The sequence below is a fragment of the Ursus americanus genome, chromosome 14 (assembly GCF_024610735.1).
Source record: "Ursus americanus isolate L20-20 chromosome 14, mUrsAme1.1.p, whole genome shotgun sequence".
Lineage (NCBI taxonomy): Eukaryota > Metazoa > Chordata > Mammalia > Carnivora > Ursidae > Ursus > Ursus americanus.
Window position 1 is genome coordinate 21,592,842 of NC_142140.1, and position 15,229 is coordinate 21,608,070.

Here is a 15,229-nt window from a genome sequence, read left to right on the forward strand (position 1 = left end):
TCACTGAAAGCAGTGCAGACAGAAAACAACATCTAAAATTAATCAGTGTACTTTACAGATATTCTTAGACTACTTAGCCTGTGTTAAGTTTCATTTTACCAATTTAAGACAAGTCAATGGAGCGGCTTCCTGTGGCAGCCCTGAGATGACTAAATCCTTACCCAAAGGGGTTTTGGGAGGCAAACGGTCTGTCAGTCAGTGCCCATGGAAGCTGGCACACACTCATGTCCCCGGAATGATCGAACCCCTTTCCAAACACAGAGTAAGCAGTCCCCACTCTGCTTCAGGAAGAAGAGCTCGAAGCAAGAGTCTCAAAGCAGAGAGAATCCAGAAGAAACTCTCTTTCTTTTGTTCTATTTGTAAACCTGACCAAAGAGAAAGATAGGGTTTATGTCTACTGATCAAAACTGCCTAATATATTTCTTCAGACCTCGCTCCCACGAAAGGCAGTGGTAGGGTAGGAAAGCAGCAGAGGTCAGGGAAGCTGTACCCTAAACTGCTAAGAGCAGCTCCTTCCAGGGAGCTCAAGGGAGGGAAGAGGTGAGATGGAGGGAAGAGTTTCCGGTTGGATTTTTCTTCCCCACTGTTAAAATTGGTTCCATGTTAACAAACATGGTCTATGATTTTTAAAAATCAACAAAAATGACTTTCAAAGAGAAAGAAAATTACCTTACATGTCACAATGAACACATCAACATGATAACAACCAGAAGACTCAAAGACCCCATAGGGAAATGAGGTCTCCGGGAGGATGAAAAGTTGTTTGAACCTAGAATCTGTTTGTTCCCAGAAGAAGGATGTGGCCTTCCAGACACTGAGTTTGATCCAAAAATGAAAGGACCCCAAAGTTTTAAACAGTTCTGAAACCGAGGCTCACAGAATGTGTATGTCACACTGTCTAGTGACAAAAATGTATGATGGACCACAGATGAACAAGAATAAATACGTGATGGCCCACAGACTATGGTATTAGAAGAATTCTCGGATGTCCTTTCTTTTGGGGACAGGACCTGTAGCAACAGATTCCCTAACTAAGAGGAACAATGAGAGCCTATCTGAGACATGCTGCACCTGTTCCTGCTTCCTGTGGCCACCATGACGCTAATAAGGTTCTGTATTCCCAGCTAAATAAATCAGGAACAAAACCTAAATGCACAGTGGAGTATGGAAACAGTCCCTTCTGCTAATCTGTAACCCACCAACCCATAAGAACTCCACACACCCTTTCTGTATTTACCCAAAGGTGAAGCAACACCTTAAATATTCTACACCAGGTCTTCTTCCTAAGTTATGGACAAAGGCCGCCAAATCAGCCATGCGCCTTTCCCTGACTAGTGAAATCTCATGGAATACTGGCTGTAGAACAAGGTGACAAGGAAGCAGGACTTCCATCCTGACTCACCAGAGTAACCATCTAAACGGGATGCCGCGTGATTACACAACCAAATAAATGCCAAAGTAAACTGAGCCTACAACATAGCGGGCCCTGGCAAAGCGTTTGTATATTTCATGGAACACCAAGCACCATTTCAAATTTTGCAGCAATCTGCCCAACTTCTCGGATTATCTGAGATTAAAAAAAGGAAAAAAAATTAAAAATATGGTCTTGCAAACTACTTAAAATATCCTGAAGTTACAAAAATATCTTTTTTTTCCTTTCAAATTCATATAACCTTTCTCCCAAAGCAGAACAGAAAATTTCAATGTACCATCCAGTCCAGAGAGAACAACTTGCCTTTAAATTTTTAAATTCCAAGGTGAAGAAAAGAAGGGGATGGGAAGAGGAAGGGAAAAGCTTGGCGATTCCCTACAAAATTCTGAACGGAGAAATGTCTTCAAACTATAAACTACTGTTTTCAAGTTATGAGCTGTCAGAGCCCATGTTGTGGGAGGGAATGAAGGGAGAAATTCTGATGAACTTTTCAGTCCAAGATCAGAGCAACCAGGTGTTCCTCCAATCAGCCAGCATTACAGATGAGACAGTGAGAACACATGCCCGGTGAGTGTGCTGACAGTAACACAGTGCGTGGTACTGTGATGATTCTTTAACTATGAGACCTGACACGCATCTGCAGGGTCCACTCCTGGTTCCTCTGCTTTTGTGTAAAAGAAGTTAGATCACACTGCAAAGCTAAGATGTGCATGACTCCCATGTCAACAAAACCCACCTGTGGAAGAAACTGCTTCCATTAATGATTCTTAATGATTTTTTTGTTAATTCATAATTTGAATTACGAGGTGTGTGCACTACGACGAGTAATGCATAATGTACACTAAGTGTTGGTTAATTTATGATTAAAAAGCATCCTTAAATTACAATACCCAATTGAGTTGGGTTGTTTTAGGAAATCCAGAAGATATATCTAATACTTAAATATACAGCAGTTAGACTAATCAGTCCATATTACCCAACATGAAAGTCAATAATAAGAATAAAGCCACAAAGTAATTAAATAACTATAGAAACAAGAAGCTAATCCTACAAAGCTTCACGAACTGACAGACTAAACGGTGAAAATGTGAGGAATAAATAGTAATGCAAATTTCCAACCTCTAATCTGAATTCCAAAGACTGGACCCTAAGTTTACAGGAAGCTGTCAACAATTTTTAAACATGCTTTATAAAGCTCCATTTTTTTAAGCCTAACTCTGCCAAAAAAAGGAATTAACCTGAAAACATGAAGTTAGCTTTTCAAAAATCATTCAACCCACTGATAGTAAAATGTGGGTAATGAGTTTCTGTGTGTGATCTTCCATCAAATTCTCGAAAACCAGTAGGAGATGGGGAGATTTAACCAGGATTCTCCAGCCCTTGCTACCACCTCTGACTGTACACATTGACCTCCACTGAGAAGCAGGTATGTTCTGTTTTAGCAATTTAAATCTTCAAAAATTAAATGAAGAATTTACTGAGGCTACACTATGAAAAAATATTTGTCCAACGTAATCTGTATCATAATGCACTCAATTATTATACTTGCTATTACTCATTCCTTGAAAATGCATATTCGTAGAAAAACAGTCCAAGATTGAGCAAATTAACTGTTTTTACTATTAATCATTTAACTTTACAAAACTATGCTTATGATTTAAAAACCATAAAAGGGAAAAGGGGAAAAAAAGACCATAATTCTCTCACTTACCTTTCTATAGTAAATATTTCATAATAATATTTTCACATAAAAAGGTTTTGAAAATACTTAAACTATTTTTAAGTACCCAGTCCTTAAGTATCTGGAGCCATCCGTTATATACTACTCTTCCTCAAAAATATTATTTGAATTTCCTAGAATGTCATTTTATAGGAAATTCCATATTTTTATTTGGTCTTTTATCTAAGGGCACTACCGTTTGTTTAAATAGCTATCAAACCCGTTCGCATTGCTATGCCAACTATACTTTTTCTTGTATGACATACTTCACTACTTTATGTACTGAAATATGAAAATGCACAACTTAAATAAAGATAAACTACATTCACTTGAAATGCAGATTTACCAATTGCTCATTTTTAGTTAGATTGGGACTTCTACTTCCAGTAATTTATCTGTGCTTTAACTTTGGACATTTTTCTGTGATACCTAAATCGAAGGTTGTAACTCCAGCCACTGTTACCAGGACACAGCAACGTATAAGGAAAAGTGGGTGTATTATTCAAACCACATAGTACAGATTTTCAGTCTAAGCATTTTCAAAATAAGATTTTAAGTAATAAAAACATTTAGGAATGATGTCCCTTTTTAAGAGAATACAGAAATGGTATTTCAACACATTTGCATACAGGTGATTTCCGTACCATCACATGTAATTGCCTTAATAGAAATACTGATTGCAATTAATATACATCAATACAATATGAAACATTACCTTTGAATTGGACACAAATCCCTACTAGCACAAATCCATGTCATCTCTTCTACAATGTAGCCTTCAGATTTAAAAAGTAAACTATTACAGTGAATAAAATAGGCATATTTCTCCACATTTTATTATAATTTAATTCATATAACTTTAAATTCATCTAACTTTAAAAGGCATACACAAACAATTGTGATTCCTGTGAACACCAAACACTGTAAATCTTAAATTCATAAAAACTTAGTTTTCGTCAATTTCTCCCAAGCAGCATGGAAAGATTGAATGTATAATCTATTCCCAAAAGAAAACTTGCCTTTATGGGGTGGTGGGGAGGGGAACAAAATATCCATTAATTGTGGCAATATCTAGAACTTCGATCACATCAGAGTAAAATTTTATGCTAAACTGTTTGGATTGTTTTTGCGCTCACCAAATTTCTGCTTGCTTTTTCATGAAAGAATTTCATTATTTCATCACTACATTTTAAGAGTCTATGCAAATAAAAAACAATTGACTTTAACTTTGTTTTTCAAGAATCTTTCCCACTTCCTGGTAAGAATCATATATTGCTTCCAGTTATAACACCTCATCCCTCTATTTACTTTAATTGTAAACTTTAAATAGTGGGAGATGTGTTTTCTTATTTTTTTTTCTGAGCACACGAATGAATGCAAAGACCAACAATGAATCACCAGTGTGTAAAGTTCGCATTGTTTAATGAACACTAACACTTGGGACTCTTTCAAATGAATCAATTAGGTGAATGGGTTAAAAAAAATGTTCCTTTAAGTAAGGAAGTTCCCTTATTTTCCTTTCAGCTTTCCTTGTCTCAGTCATATTTAAGAGTTGGAATGTTTATCTTTAAACAAGGAGTATGTCCAATGTGATGTGGAGGACACATGTGTGAGATGGAATTCTATTCTTAGACTTGTTACAGTTTTTCCCAGTAATTAGGAAGCTCTATGTCCCTGATAGAATGATGCTAACAAGCTCCTACAGTTTCTACTCTAGCAAGAAATCAAAGAGCCCCCAAAGAGACCACTTTAGTTAAAGGATTATACATTCTGGTTATTAAAGTAAAGAAAGCTCTCCTACAGTTTTATCCCAGAAGAGACTTTCTAAAACAGTCAGATTCTAGAGCCAAGATTACTTACTAAATAAAGAAGAAAATTAAAAGGATCGCCATGGAATGTGTGGAGGGGAAAAAGAAATACATTAAGTTATTAGAAGAGATTCATTTCAGGTAACTTGTATATTTTGAAACTTTCCCAAAGAAAAAATGGAAAGATATCATTACAAGAGACACCTATTCCTACCTGCTATTTCTCATGGAACATCAACACTCTTCCCCCATTTAGTGAGGGCTACTACTCAATTCACAGGTACTGTGCACCCTTCTTTGAACATGCAAAGCCATGTATTATCAGTAGAGTTGGCATTGACAAGACAAATAGGATTCAGATGGGTTAATCTGACCAAAAACACATTCAGATCAATAAAACACTTAGGAAATGGAAAATGTTGGTCTGGAAGAGGGCTTGGCCCAACCAACAAGAGCGACACTCACGTACCTTAAGGACTTCCATCGGCACCTGGGTGGCAGAGGGAAGGGTGGTGGGCACGCTGACGTTTATGGCTGGGGTCTGACTCACAGGCACTCTCTGTTGCATGAACTGGGCCGCCTGCAGCTTCTGCTGCTGCTCCCTGCGCTCCTGCTCCTGCATTTGCTCACGCATGAGTTGCTGGCGTAGCAAGATGCGTGATGTCATACTGGAGGAGCTTATCGGAGGCTTGGAGGCCCCAGGATGCTCCTCGGAACTGCTGTGGGAAAACCAAAAAAAAAAAAAAAAGCACAACATTTAGTTTCCTAATGAGACCTTTCGTTTGCATTTTGGGGGGTATCCTAAATTGCACCGAACTATGAAATGATCCTGTGCGAATATAATCAAGGCACAGAACGGTACTCCACTTAATTGAAAATCAAGAGGTGACAGGATTTAAGTCATTAGGAGTTGAATTAAAATAAGTCAGCTTGATTGCAGCTGGGCATTTTTATCATGCGGCTTAATTTTTTTTTTTTAACATTTTATACCACATACTACTCATCACCACCAAATATAGCGCCGCCATATGAAGTGCCAAGAAGCAATGCGTCTTAATGGCACCCAGATTTCCACATTTAAAAATAAATTGCTTGATTTGCTTTTTCATAATGGAATCTAACCAAATAACTCCTCCCACACGTTATCTAAATTCCTTGAAGATGCCGAAGATGTTTACAAACGCGGAATAATTTGAAGAAAAGGTGAACTTTGTCATGGGGAAATCCTGCCAGGGTATGGGAAGTAAAAACCACTCCTGAAAGAAGCATTTGGACCAGAATGTTAACACGGGGCTCGACGTCAGGCTTCAGCAAGGGGGCAGAGGACGAGCTGGTTGGACGACGCGATTCTCCGTCTGGTTTTCTCTGTACCGTCTTTTCTCCTGATTCATGCTGGCAAGCTCTCTCCCACACGCGTCTGCGAGCTCCCCGTGCGGCCTACTTCTAATGGTTTCGGTGCTCGCTCTATCCAAAATTACACAGAAAGCTTAAACACTAGTCCCAAGTCAGAAAGAAAAGACTTCCTAATTTTCCTAAAGATGGGTTGCGACTGCTTGTCTTGCCAGCTCTGCAGCATCAACAAGTCACTCCGCCTCCCTCCGCCTCGGTTACCTTATCCGGAAAAGAGGGATAAGAATAGTTTTTTACACATTTACTCATTTATCAAAGACAGGGGGTTTAAAAACTTCTGTTACATTCCTTATATTGCATGGCCCTACCTCTTCGGCATTTTGTGAGGATTAAATACAATAATACATAAAATAAGGCACATAAATCACCTAGGATGATGGGTGCCATGTAATACTGCCTCAGTCAAGGTGTGTCGTTGCTATTATTATTAGTGAGAATTTTTCGTTGTTTATTTATTTCCAGCAATATGGTTTTCTTTAAAAAAAAAAAAAATCTCTGCTTAGGGCAAACAGAGCAAAGCCTTAGTACCTGGAATCCGAAAAAAAAAAGTAACATCTGAGAAAATATTCACTCTTGAGGAAGTCACTCATCAAGGGAAATATGTGAAGATTTAGCTTCCTTCCTTGAGTATAAACCCCAGTATTGTCTTTACCTTCCAACAAAAGACAAAATAAAGCCTTTAAGCCATTGGCCGTCCTTATGAACTCCTTAAAGTCAGGAGCCTTCAAACTCTGCAGGTAACAAAACAAACAGATGAGGAGATGTTTGTGTTTCTCCCTCACTCGGTTCCAGAAAACTACACGATAAAAATTACACCAGCAGTTAACTTACTACTCACCATAGGAAATCAGTTCAGGGAATTATGATGGGATCATATAATGTAATACTATGCAGCCATTCAAAATGCTGAAGAAATGTATTTATGGTTGGAATGAAATCTATACAGTATTAATAAACTTAGAAAAGCCAGCTGCAAAAAAAAAGTATTGGAGCTATGACCCAACTGAAAAAAAAAATGTTCACTACCAGAAAAAGTGTACTGATAATGCTAGTCTGAGCCATTGCTGGCACAATCCTTTAAGAAACACGTATTAAGAAAAGCACAAGAAAAACAACATTATCAAAAAGCTGTAATACTGTTCAGATAATCTGACTCAGAAATTTTATCAATGGACAGTTTTCCTAAGAACATAATTCAAAATGCGGAAAGCATTTTGCAAAGCTATTTACAAATTGCAAAATATTCTGAACCACCTAAATTTTCCCAATATGAGAATGACTACATAACTTATTAGGGGAGATTCTGGACAAAAGGCACCAATTTTTAGATATGAGACCAGGTTCTAAGGATCCATGTTCGTCATGGCGACTATAATAATAATACTTATTGTACACTTGAAACGTGCTGCAAGAGTAGATCTTAAGTGTTCTCATAGCAGAAAAAAGAAAAGAAAAGAAATAGCAACTACATGCTGGATGTGTTAATTAGCTTGATGGAATCATTTCACAATGTGTACATATATCAAATCATCACGTTATACATCTTAAATATATACAACTTTTGTCAATTATGCTTCAATAAAACTGCAGAAAAAACAAAGCTATTTAAAAGATTTAAGCGGGTTTTAAAAAAGTAAGTTGTACTACATGAATTTGATAACATACTACTTTTTTTAAAAAAATTGCACAACTGCAGAGCAAAGTGAGAAAAGTGTATAATAAGAATAAAATAAAAAGTAGCAATCAAAAGTGTATTTATGTTTTAATTTAAAATAAGTAAAGTGTGTGTATATGAATGGACACAAAAACATGCCTAGTAGGGACTATATCAAGGTGATCTTAGCTGTCAGATGGAGAGTAGAATTAGGGGTTGATTTCTTTCTTTCTTTCTTTCTTTCTTTCTTTCTTTCTTTCTTCTTCTTTTCTTTTTTTTTAGTTTTTCCCTCCTAAATTATAATAAAGCCAAAATCTTTTTTCCAATGGCAGAATATATGCCTCTAATTTAAGAACATGAAGACAATGAACTAATTTACGAATATGAAGGAACGACTTGGTAATCAAAGTCGCCCTTTGCCTGGAGAAAAAGAGACAGCGTCCATCAGAGACTGCATTTTGACAGTCGGAAGGGAAAGGGCTGAGAGTATGCAGGGGCTCTCGTGGATATCTTCAGCATTCCAGAAGATTCAAACCCTCTGTCCTTTACAGTTTCCTACAGACGTGCACAGATTGAACAATGTGAATACCTTGCTTATGATTTTAATATCAGGCACTCATCCACACAGTGAGAACACCTAGACGTTACTCAAAATAATCTATTCACCAGGTAAGGCTCTACGAAAGGAGCATAAAAAAGCAAAGCAAATGTATTTTCCCACTTTTCAGTGTGTGTTCAGAGCTCAAACGTAGCTTCTTGAACGAAGAAAGGAAGTGGTGGTGGCCGGGGGGGGGGGGGGTTGGTGGTGGAGGGTAGCTCTTAAAAAATAAATAAATAAATAACCGGTCTTACTATTCAAAGCCTGTCAGGTTAAAACATTCCCAGAGAGACTGATCCTTTTGATAAAAACAGGAGCAAACCTTTGTGCCGTAGCAAATGCAGCTGTGGAATAATCGCACTAATTAGCTGCTCAAGACAAGCCATTGGCTGTGATACTGGGGGAAAAATCCTTTCAATTAACAGTAAAGCATTCTTGAGACATCTTAAATTAAAATTACCAGTTATCAACCATACTAAGGCTTCAGACTTTAAGTTCACAACGATATCATTTAAAGAATTTGCTGAGATAGCCTATCAGAAAAAAATATGCATATTTATCCAGGATACTCATATAAATAAATTGAAACTCCAATAACGAAAATGTAGCAGAGCTCGGCTAATTGAAATTATTTTAATAAATCTTCTAAAAAAAATGCAAAAGGAAGACTGCAGTCACTTCAGTGCACACACCACACTCCCTGCAGGGTCTTTCCACATTGTTAAAATGACTCCCAGATCCTCAGCTTTACTTGACATTTTTTTTAAAGACCCTTGTCTCTTAGAAATAATTGAATCTGCAATTATAGACAAAAATGAAGATACCTACCCTTCAAAATGCGAGCAGGACAAAGGAGCATGAGGTTTTAAACTCGAAGTCGCGGTTTATGTGAGCACGTTACGTGTGGCTACAAAAGCGTATGTTTAAAATGAGGATCTGATGCTTTCATCATTAAAGATAAGCAAGGAGAGTCGTCCAGATGAATTTAATTTTAAAAGCTAACCAAATTCATCCGGGGCCCATGGAGCTCAATCTGCATCAGGTAATCCTAATTCTGGGAGTCTGATTCCTTTTAATCAGATTATGTAACGGGCATTTATTCAACAGCTACTCAGGGAGTGTTCCCTCTGTGCCAGGTGCTGGGGATACCTGGCTTTTAATCTCACACAGTTCAAAGCCACGGTCACATTTTTCTGAGATGCTCCAAAACTAAGTCAGTTATCCAGATTATCTGACTCTTAAATAGTTCCACATGGGAAGGTATTATCTCTCACTGTAAGAAATCACCCTTTTAAAGCCAAACGAAGGAAAGGCAAACACCGTTACCAGCCTTTCCCTGAAGCGCTGAAGCCTAACACACAGCTTCCCGAGAGCTTCGAATTTCTCAAACAGGATTCAAGGAGGAGGGCCGTCAACTGGACCCAAGTTCTAGCGCCATCACTGCTGAGCAGCCTATCCTTAATGAGCCATTCAACCTCTCTGATCCCCTCCAAACCCCGCCTCCCTAATGCACTGCTGTGACTGAGGGCGCTCATGCTACCTACGTTAAAGTCCGCAACACAGCCGCTGTTAGATGACACCAGGCAGCCACACATGTGACCTGAGTTCCCACCTCCATGGGTGAATTTGTATTTGAACCTTCAAAGCCTCCCCCTTCTCTGGCATGGTGCAGGCATGTGGACATGGGCGCCAAAATATCTCGTATATTTCTGAATTCAGTCAATTCTGTTGCTTTCATTAACCTCTTAAATATATCAGAAATTCCGTGAAGCCCAGATGACATCGGCCCAGCCACCCCTCATCTTTGACAGTGATGCCAATATCCCTTTAATGGACCTTATGGTTCAGTTTGCTCTCCATATCATGGTCATCCAAGGCCGGATGCCAGTTGAAATGCAGTCTCTAGGCTGAAGGAGATGACACACTTTTTCCTGTGTTTCCTCTCTTCAACTCCTCAGGCAGAGTCCAGCTCTGCCACTTACTAACCTGTGACTGTGGCCAAGTCTGTCAACCCCGCTGAACTTCAGTTTTCTTTATATATAAAGACTTTTTAACACATCTCCATCTGCCTGTCAACATTGTGATGAGGATTAAACTCTATGATAGATGTAAACAAAATTAGCAAGACTGGAACATAGTCCAGTAAACTGGAGCAGAGTTCAAAAATTAATAGTAGAAGAAATAGTAAGCCATGAACTTGCTAGTTCTTTTTTGATGCAAAGAAGCAATTTTGTATAAGCCCATATGCAAGTGTGGATGACAGCAGATCAGTCTCTTAAGATTTAGGGAATCCCTATTTAATTCAGAGAACAGGACAAAATTTTACAGGAGTGGAGGGAGATTATTTATCCTGCAATTCTCTCATGAGATAGAAAGTAAAAATCCTAGCATTTTTCTCCAGGGAAAATTAATCTTCATTATAATCATTAAGTTGATAGAGCTCAAAGCCTAGCATTTGCCTGCACTGGAGTATGATGTAATTATGTCCAGGAAAGCACGATGGCTGATGTTCAAATACGCAGTGGAGACACAGGACGGCACACAGGTGAGAAAGCCAGGTCAAAGACACGTTAAAGCACAGGACTTTCCAAATGCGAGAGTGGCTGCCACAAAATTAACTGAGAATGCCGTTCCAGTCTCCATCCCTGGAAATTCTGAATTCAGGTAAGGTGAAGCTCAGGAATCAATATGTCTACAAAAATTCTGCAGCTGACTCTGATACCTGACCATGTTCAGAAACTAACAGTAAAATACCTAAGGAGTTTAGTACGGACTGAAACTCACATCTCTGATTTTTAGACGAGAACACTTTCTTCCACATCTGAGGAAATTCATTCCACTCCCCACCTCCAGCAAGCTTGCCAAGAGCTCTGAAGTCTTTATTACACTGATTTCAACATGTGGACTGGAATGAAATGGGGACTACTCACTCCTTCCAAATGGGCTATAAAACCAAACAAATAAAAACATCTGTCCAGAGGTGCCAATTTTATGGTTACAACCCAACTACGCTATCCTAAGAAAAAGGAACCAAAAGGCTGAATTTATAGAAACCGCCCCCCAAATCAGTTTGTTCTGTCAGCAAAAAGAAATTACTAAGAATTTTCTGTGAGTGCCTCCAAGAGTTGATCAATGGATTTATCTTTTTAAATGACAGTCTGGGTATTTAATACTTCAGAATGATCAGCCTTTCCATTATCTTAACCTTCCCATTCCTTCTCAAGTAATCACTTTGGAAACGTAAGGATGACCTTTTCAGCACATATGGTAGAACCAAGCACCTGTTAGAAAAGATATTGTTACTTATATTTTAAAACTCCTAAGGCTGTAACCCATGTGCATCTGAGAGTACCATATTTCACAGTTCAGCTTCAAAAACTGAGATCTTCTGGACTTCTGTCATCATCAACTCTGGGTTTTAGTGGTCAAGAAAAAAAAAAAGAAAACCTGCCAACATTTTTCTGGTAACATTACCAGCTCAGACAATACATGCTACAGGTTTCTGGCACAGAGAAAACAAAAAGGACTGCAAAGTACAGCTTGTCTTTCTCCTCTCCTTTCCTTCACCAAATATTTGGATGCTTCCCAAAGACCAGGTTCTGCTAGACATGAGGGAGATCATGGTGTCCTAAGTAGACAGACAGCACTCCTGTGCTTTGAAGCTCTGTACCTTTCATTGTACAAAAGGAGGAAAATATTCTAAAAGAATCACCACTAATCACATATAAGTTAAAATCTGAAATATTTACTTTTCAACACCTAATTCGTTGGTAAAAGCTGGAGACTCTCTGAATCTATTCAGGATTAATGTTCTTGAAGCTGGACCTCCAGCAGGTATCAGTAAGAATAATCGCAGTAGCTGATTAGATCAAAATTAAAGAGAATCCTGATAAAACTCCCAGTATATCAACATTCTTCAAAAGAGGGTTTAAAAAATGATATTGTGGGGCTCAGGAAGAAAAGATTGGAACATTTCTTTACATATATTTTATCCATCATTTTTATTTTCTATTGTTGTACATGTTGTATAATGTAATTATAATATAATATTATGTATAATATATAAACATTATAAACATGTTTATAATTTATAAATAAAACAAAAATATGTTGAGAGAGTTTGAAAAAATTTAGGAAGGATAACCAAAATGTTCAAGAGACCTCTGTAATATATGACCAAGGTTCTTTCAGGCAATTTTCTCATCAGATTTTTTTTTTCAGTTGGTTGTTTTCCCCACTCCCAGAGTTTCTCACTTCTATACACTCTAAGGAGAATGTCAACTCTTACTAAAAGATGAAGTCGAATGATAAGAGGATGCCATTTCCTCACTTTATGACCACAAATGTTCTCCATTTTCCATAGATGCCACTATGGGCTGGCATAATCTTAACACTCAATTCCCTTCAGGAAAGTGCCTTTGAGAGGCAGGCCATCAAAAGGTTACAAAGCCGCTAGAGTTAACATGCCCCACACTGGAGCTTTCTGTCTTTCATATCAAGCTTCCTTCCGCTAGACCACATTCTAGAATTCTTGCTTACTCTGTCCAACTATGGAATCCCATTCACACCTAGCTGCCATGTTTTAAAATGATCTGAAAATCTCATCCCCAATAAGGCGCAAATAATTTATATGACGTGACATGATGCTATACCTACAATGTTTCAAAATGAAGAACTTTCTGGATGCATGTCTAATACATAGCTACCTAGATGCAAAGGTTGCAAAACTGTGTGGAAATCAAAACGAAAGCACAAATGATGGCCTCAGGGGAGGCCTAGCATCCTGCCCCAGTTCTTTGGTAAAGTATCCTGATTTCACCTGGAAGGACCAGGCTCCTCGCTTTCAGCTCATGAGGTTATGAAGTGCTACTAACTCCAGACATAGAAACACAACCCAGGATTAGCCAATCAGCATATCCACCGAACGGGTTTGTCCTCCAAGATGGCCCACTAAGAGGCAGCCCCATGCCTTTGACTACAACTACTGCGGTAAAAGAACTCTCCTTGTGCAAAGATTTGGAAAGATGGTGGGATGTAAGTCTGCAATTTCCTGGGCCAACTAAAAAGGAAGCCAAACTAGGTGAAACAGTGATGTAAAAAAGAAGAAACAGAGGATGGAGAACAAGAGGGAGCCAGCGTGTGGATGACATTGAGCATCTGCATCAAATGATCCTGGAAGCCCTGAAGACCCTGAGCATTGGATACTGACTTGCAAAGACCAGTCAATCTCCATTTTTGATTAAGCCAGTTTGATGTGCCCTGGGATACCACAGTTGGTTTTTGTGACATTTTAGAAAATATCAGTCATTCTGAAAAATAAAATAAAATTTCGGCCTAAAATCTACAACTCAAACAATTCAATACTTATTTTCCTATTTTCTCATTTTAGCTGGTACACTGCTACTCACAACATTTCCCGGATTTCCAGGAGCTAGGTGAGTTTCATGTCTAAGTTCTGCCATCATATCTCCTGGACTTTGGCTGTAATGGCTGGAGGTCCAGCAGCCACTCTGGACTGTAAGGATGAGGCCCAGACTTAAGAATGGAGCTGAAATGTGCATAGTCCTTCATGACCTGGTCTCCACGAGGACAGGATTTTTTAATGTTTTATTCACATATAGATTTCCCAGCACCCAGAGGACTACTTGGCACCTAGTAGGCTCAAATAAATACCTGTTCAATGAATAAATTTGGTGTCTCTACCCTAAAAAATCCCCCACCTCTATTAAAATCAGATATTAGAATCTTAGTGTTGGAAGACCTTTCATCAAACCATTTGCTTGAATCATCCAGTGACAGAGAATACATTTTCCCAAAGAGCTCTGGGCTCTAGAGATCTAGTATATTTCCTTACTTCTAAGACAAACTTTCCCTCTACATTTTAAGATTTCTCAATTCAGAATGGATTTTATAATCAATGTAAATGTTTAGTAGATCTTTTGCCCCAAATAGTTGCCTCATAATTATAATCCATAGTGAACTGGATATAAGGACATATATTTGATAGACAAATACTGTGGCACTGGACTAATTGTGCACACCCCCCCCCCAAAAGAGTAAATGAGTAACGGAGTAATTCAGAAATGTGTGTATTGGAGAAGCCCACTCAATAAAAAGGTAGAGGAAGACACATCACTTCATTCGGTATCTTAAATGAAAATCCACAGAACATAATAGCAAAGACGAGCTAAGTCCTGGAGCCAGAATACCTAAGGTTGAAAGCCTGGCTCTATCATTTCTCGGTTATATGACAGGGGCAGGATTTTTCACCTGCCCAAACCTCAATTTTCTCATCTGCAAAATGGAAGTCGAAAAAAGCACCTCTGTCATAGAGCAAGTATGAGAATTCAATGTGTTAGCACAGGTAAGATACTTAGACTGGTGGCCGGCACGCCATGGACAATAAGTGGAAGTTATACTACACTACGTTTTAACTCTTGATTTGGTACTTCCTAAGCATCTTCTTAATATCTCAAAACTAGTGAAAACTGACAAGTTATTTTCTAGGAAGCCAAAACTCTTAGAATGTTGCCTTCTGCTATGGTGTTCCTCTGCTTTCCTAGAGGAAAATACAAAAGAAACAATTAATTCGCGGTGTGTGCCGTCC

The 15,229-nt window shown here is 38.4% G+C and overlaps 1 protein-coding gene across 11 annotated transcripts in view; it reads right to left on the minus strand.

The window, feature by feature from the left end:
* The window catches only part of MITF (melanocyte inducing transcription factor), a 215,608-nt gene that overhangs the window by 81,346 nt on the left and 119,033 nt on the right, over positions 1–15,229 (minus strand). For 8 of the 11 annotated variants that reach the window (XM_087866859.1, XM_045808078.2, XM_087866858.1 and 5 more), the window contains exon 2: positions 5,430–5,679. In XM_087866859.1, the coding sequence (XP_087722985.1) occupies positions 5,430–5,679 (250 nt within the window). The remainder of the gene's footprint in view (positions 1–5,429; positions 5,680–15,229) is intronic. The other 3 variants (XM_045808072.2, XM_045808074.2, XM_045808076.2) reach the window with 1 other exon arrangement.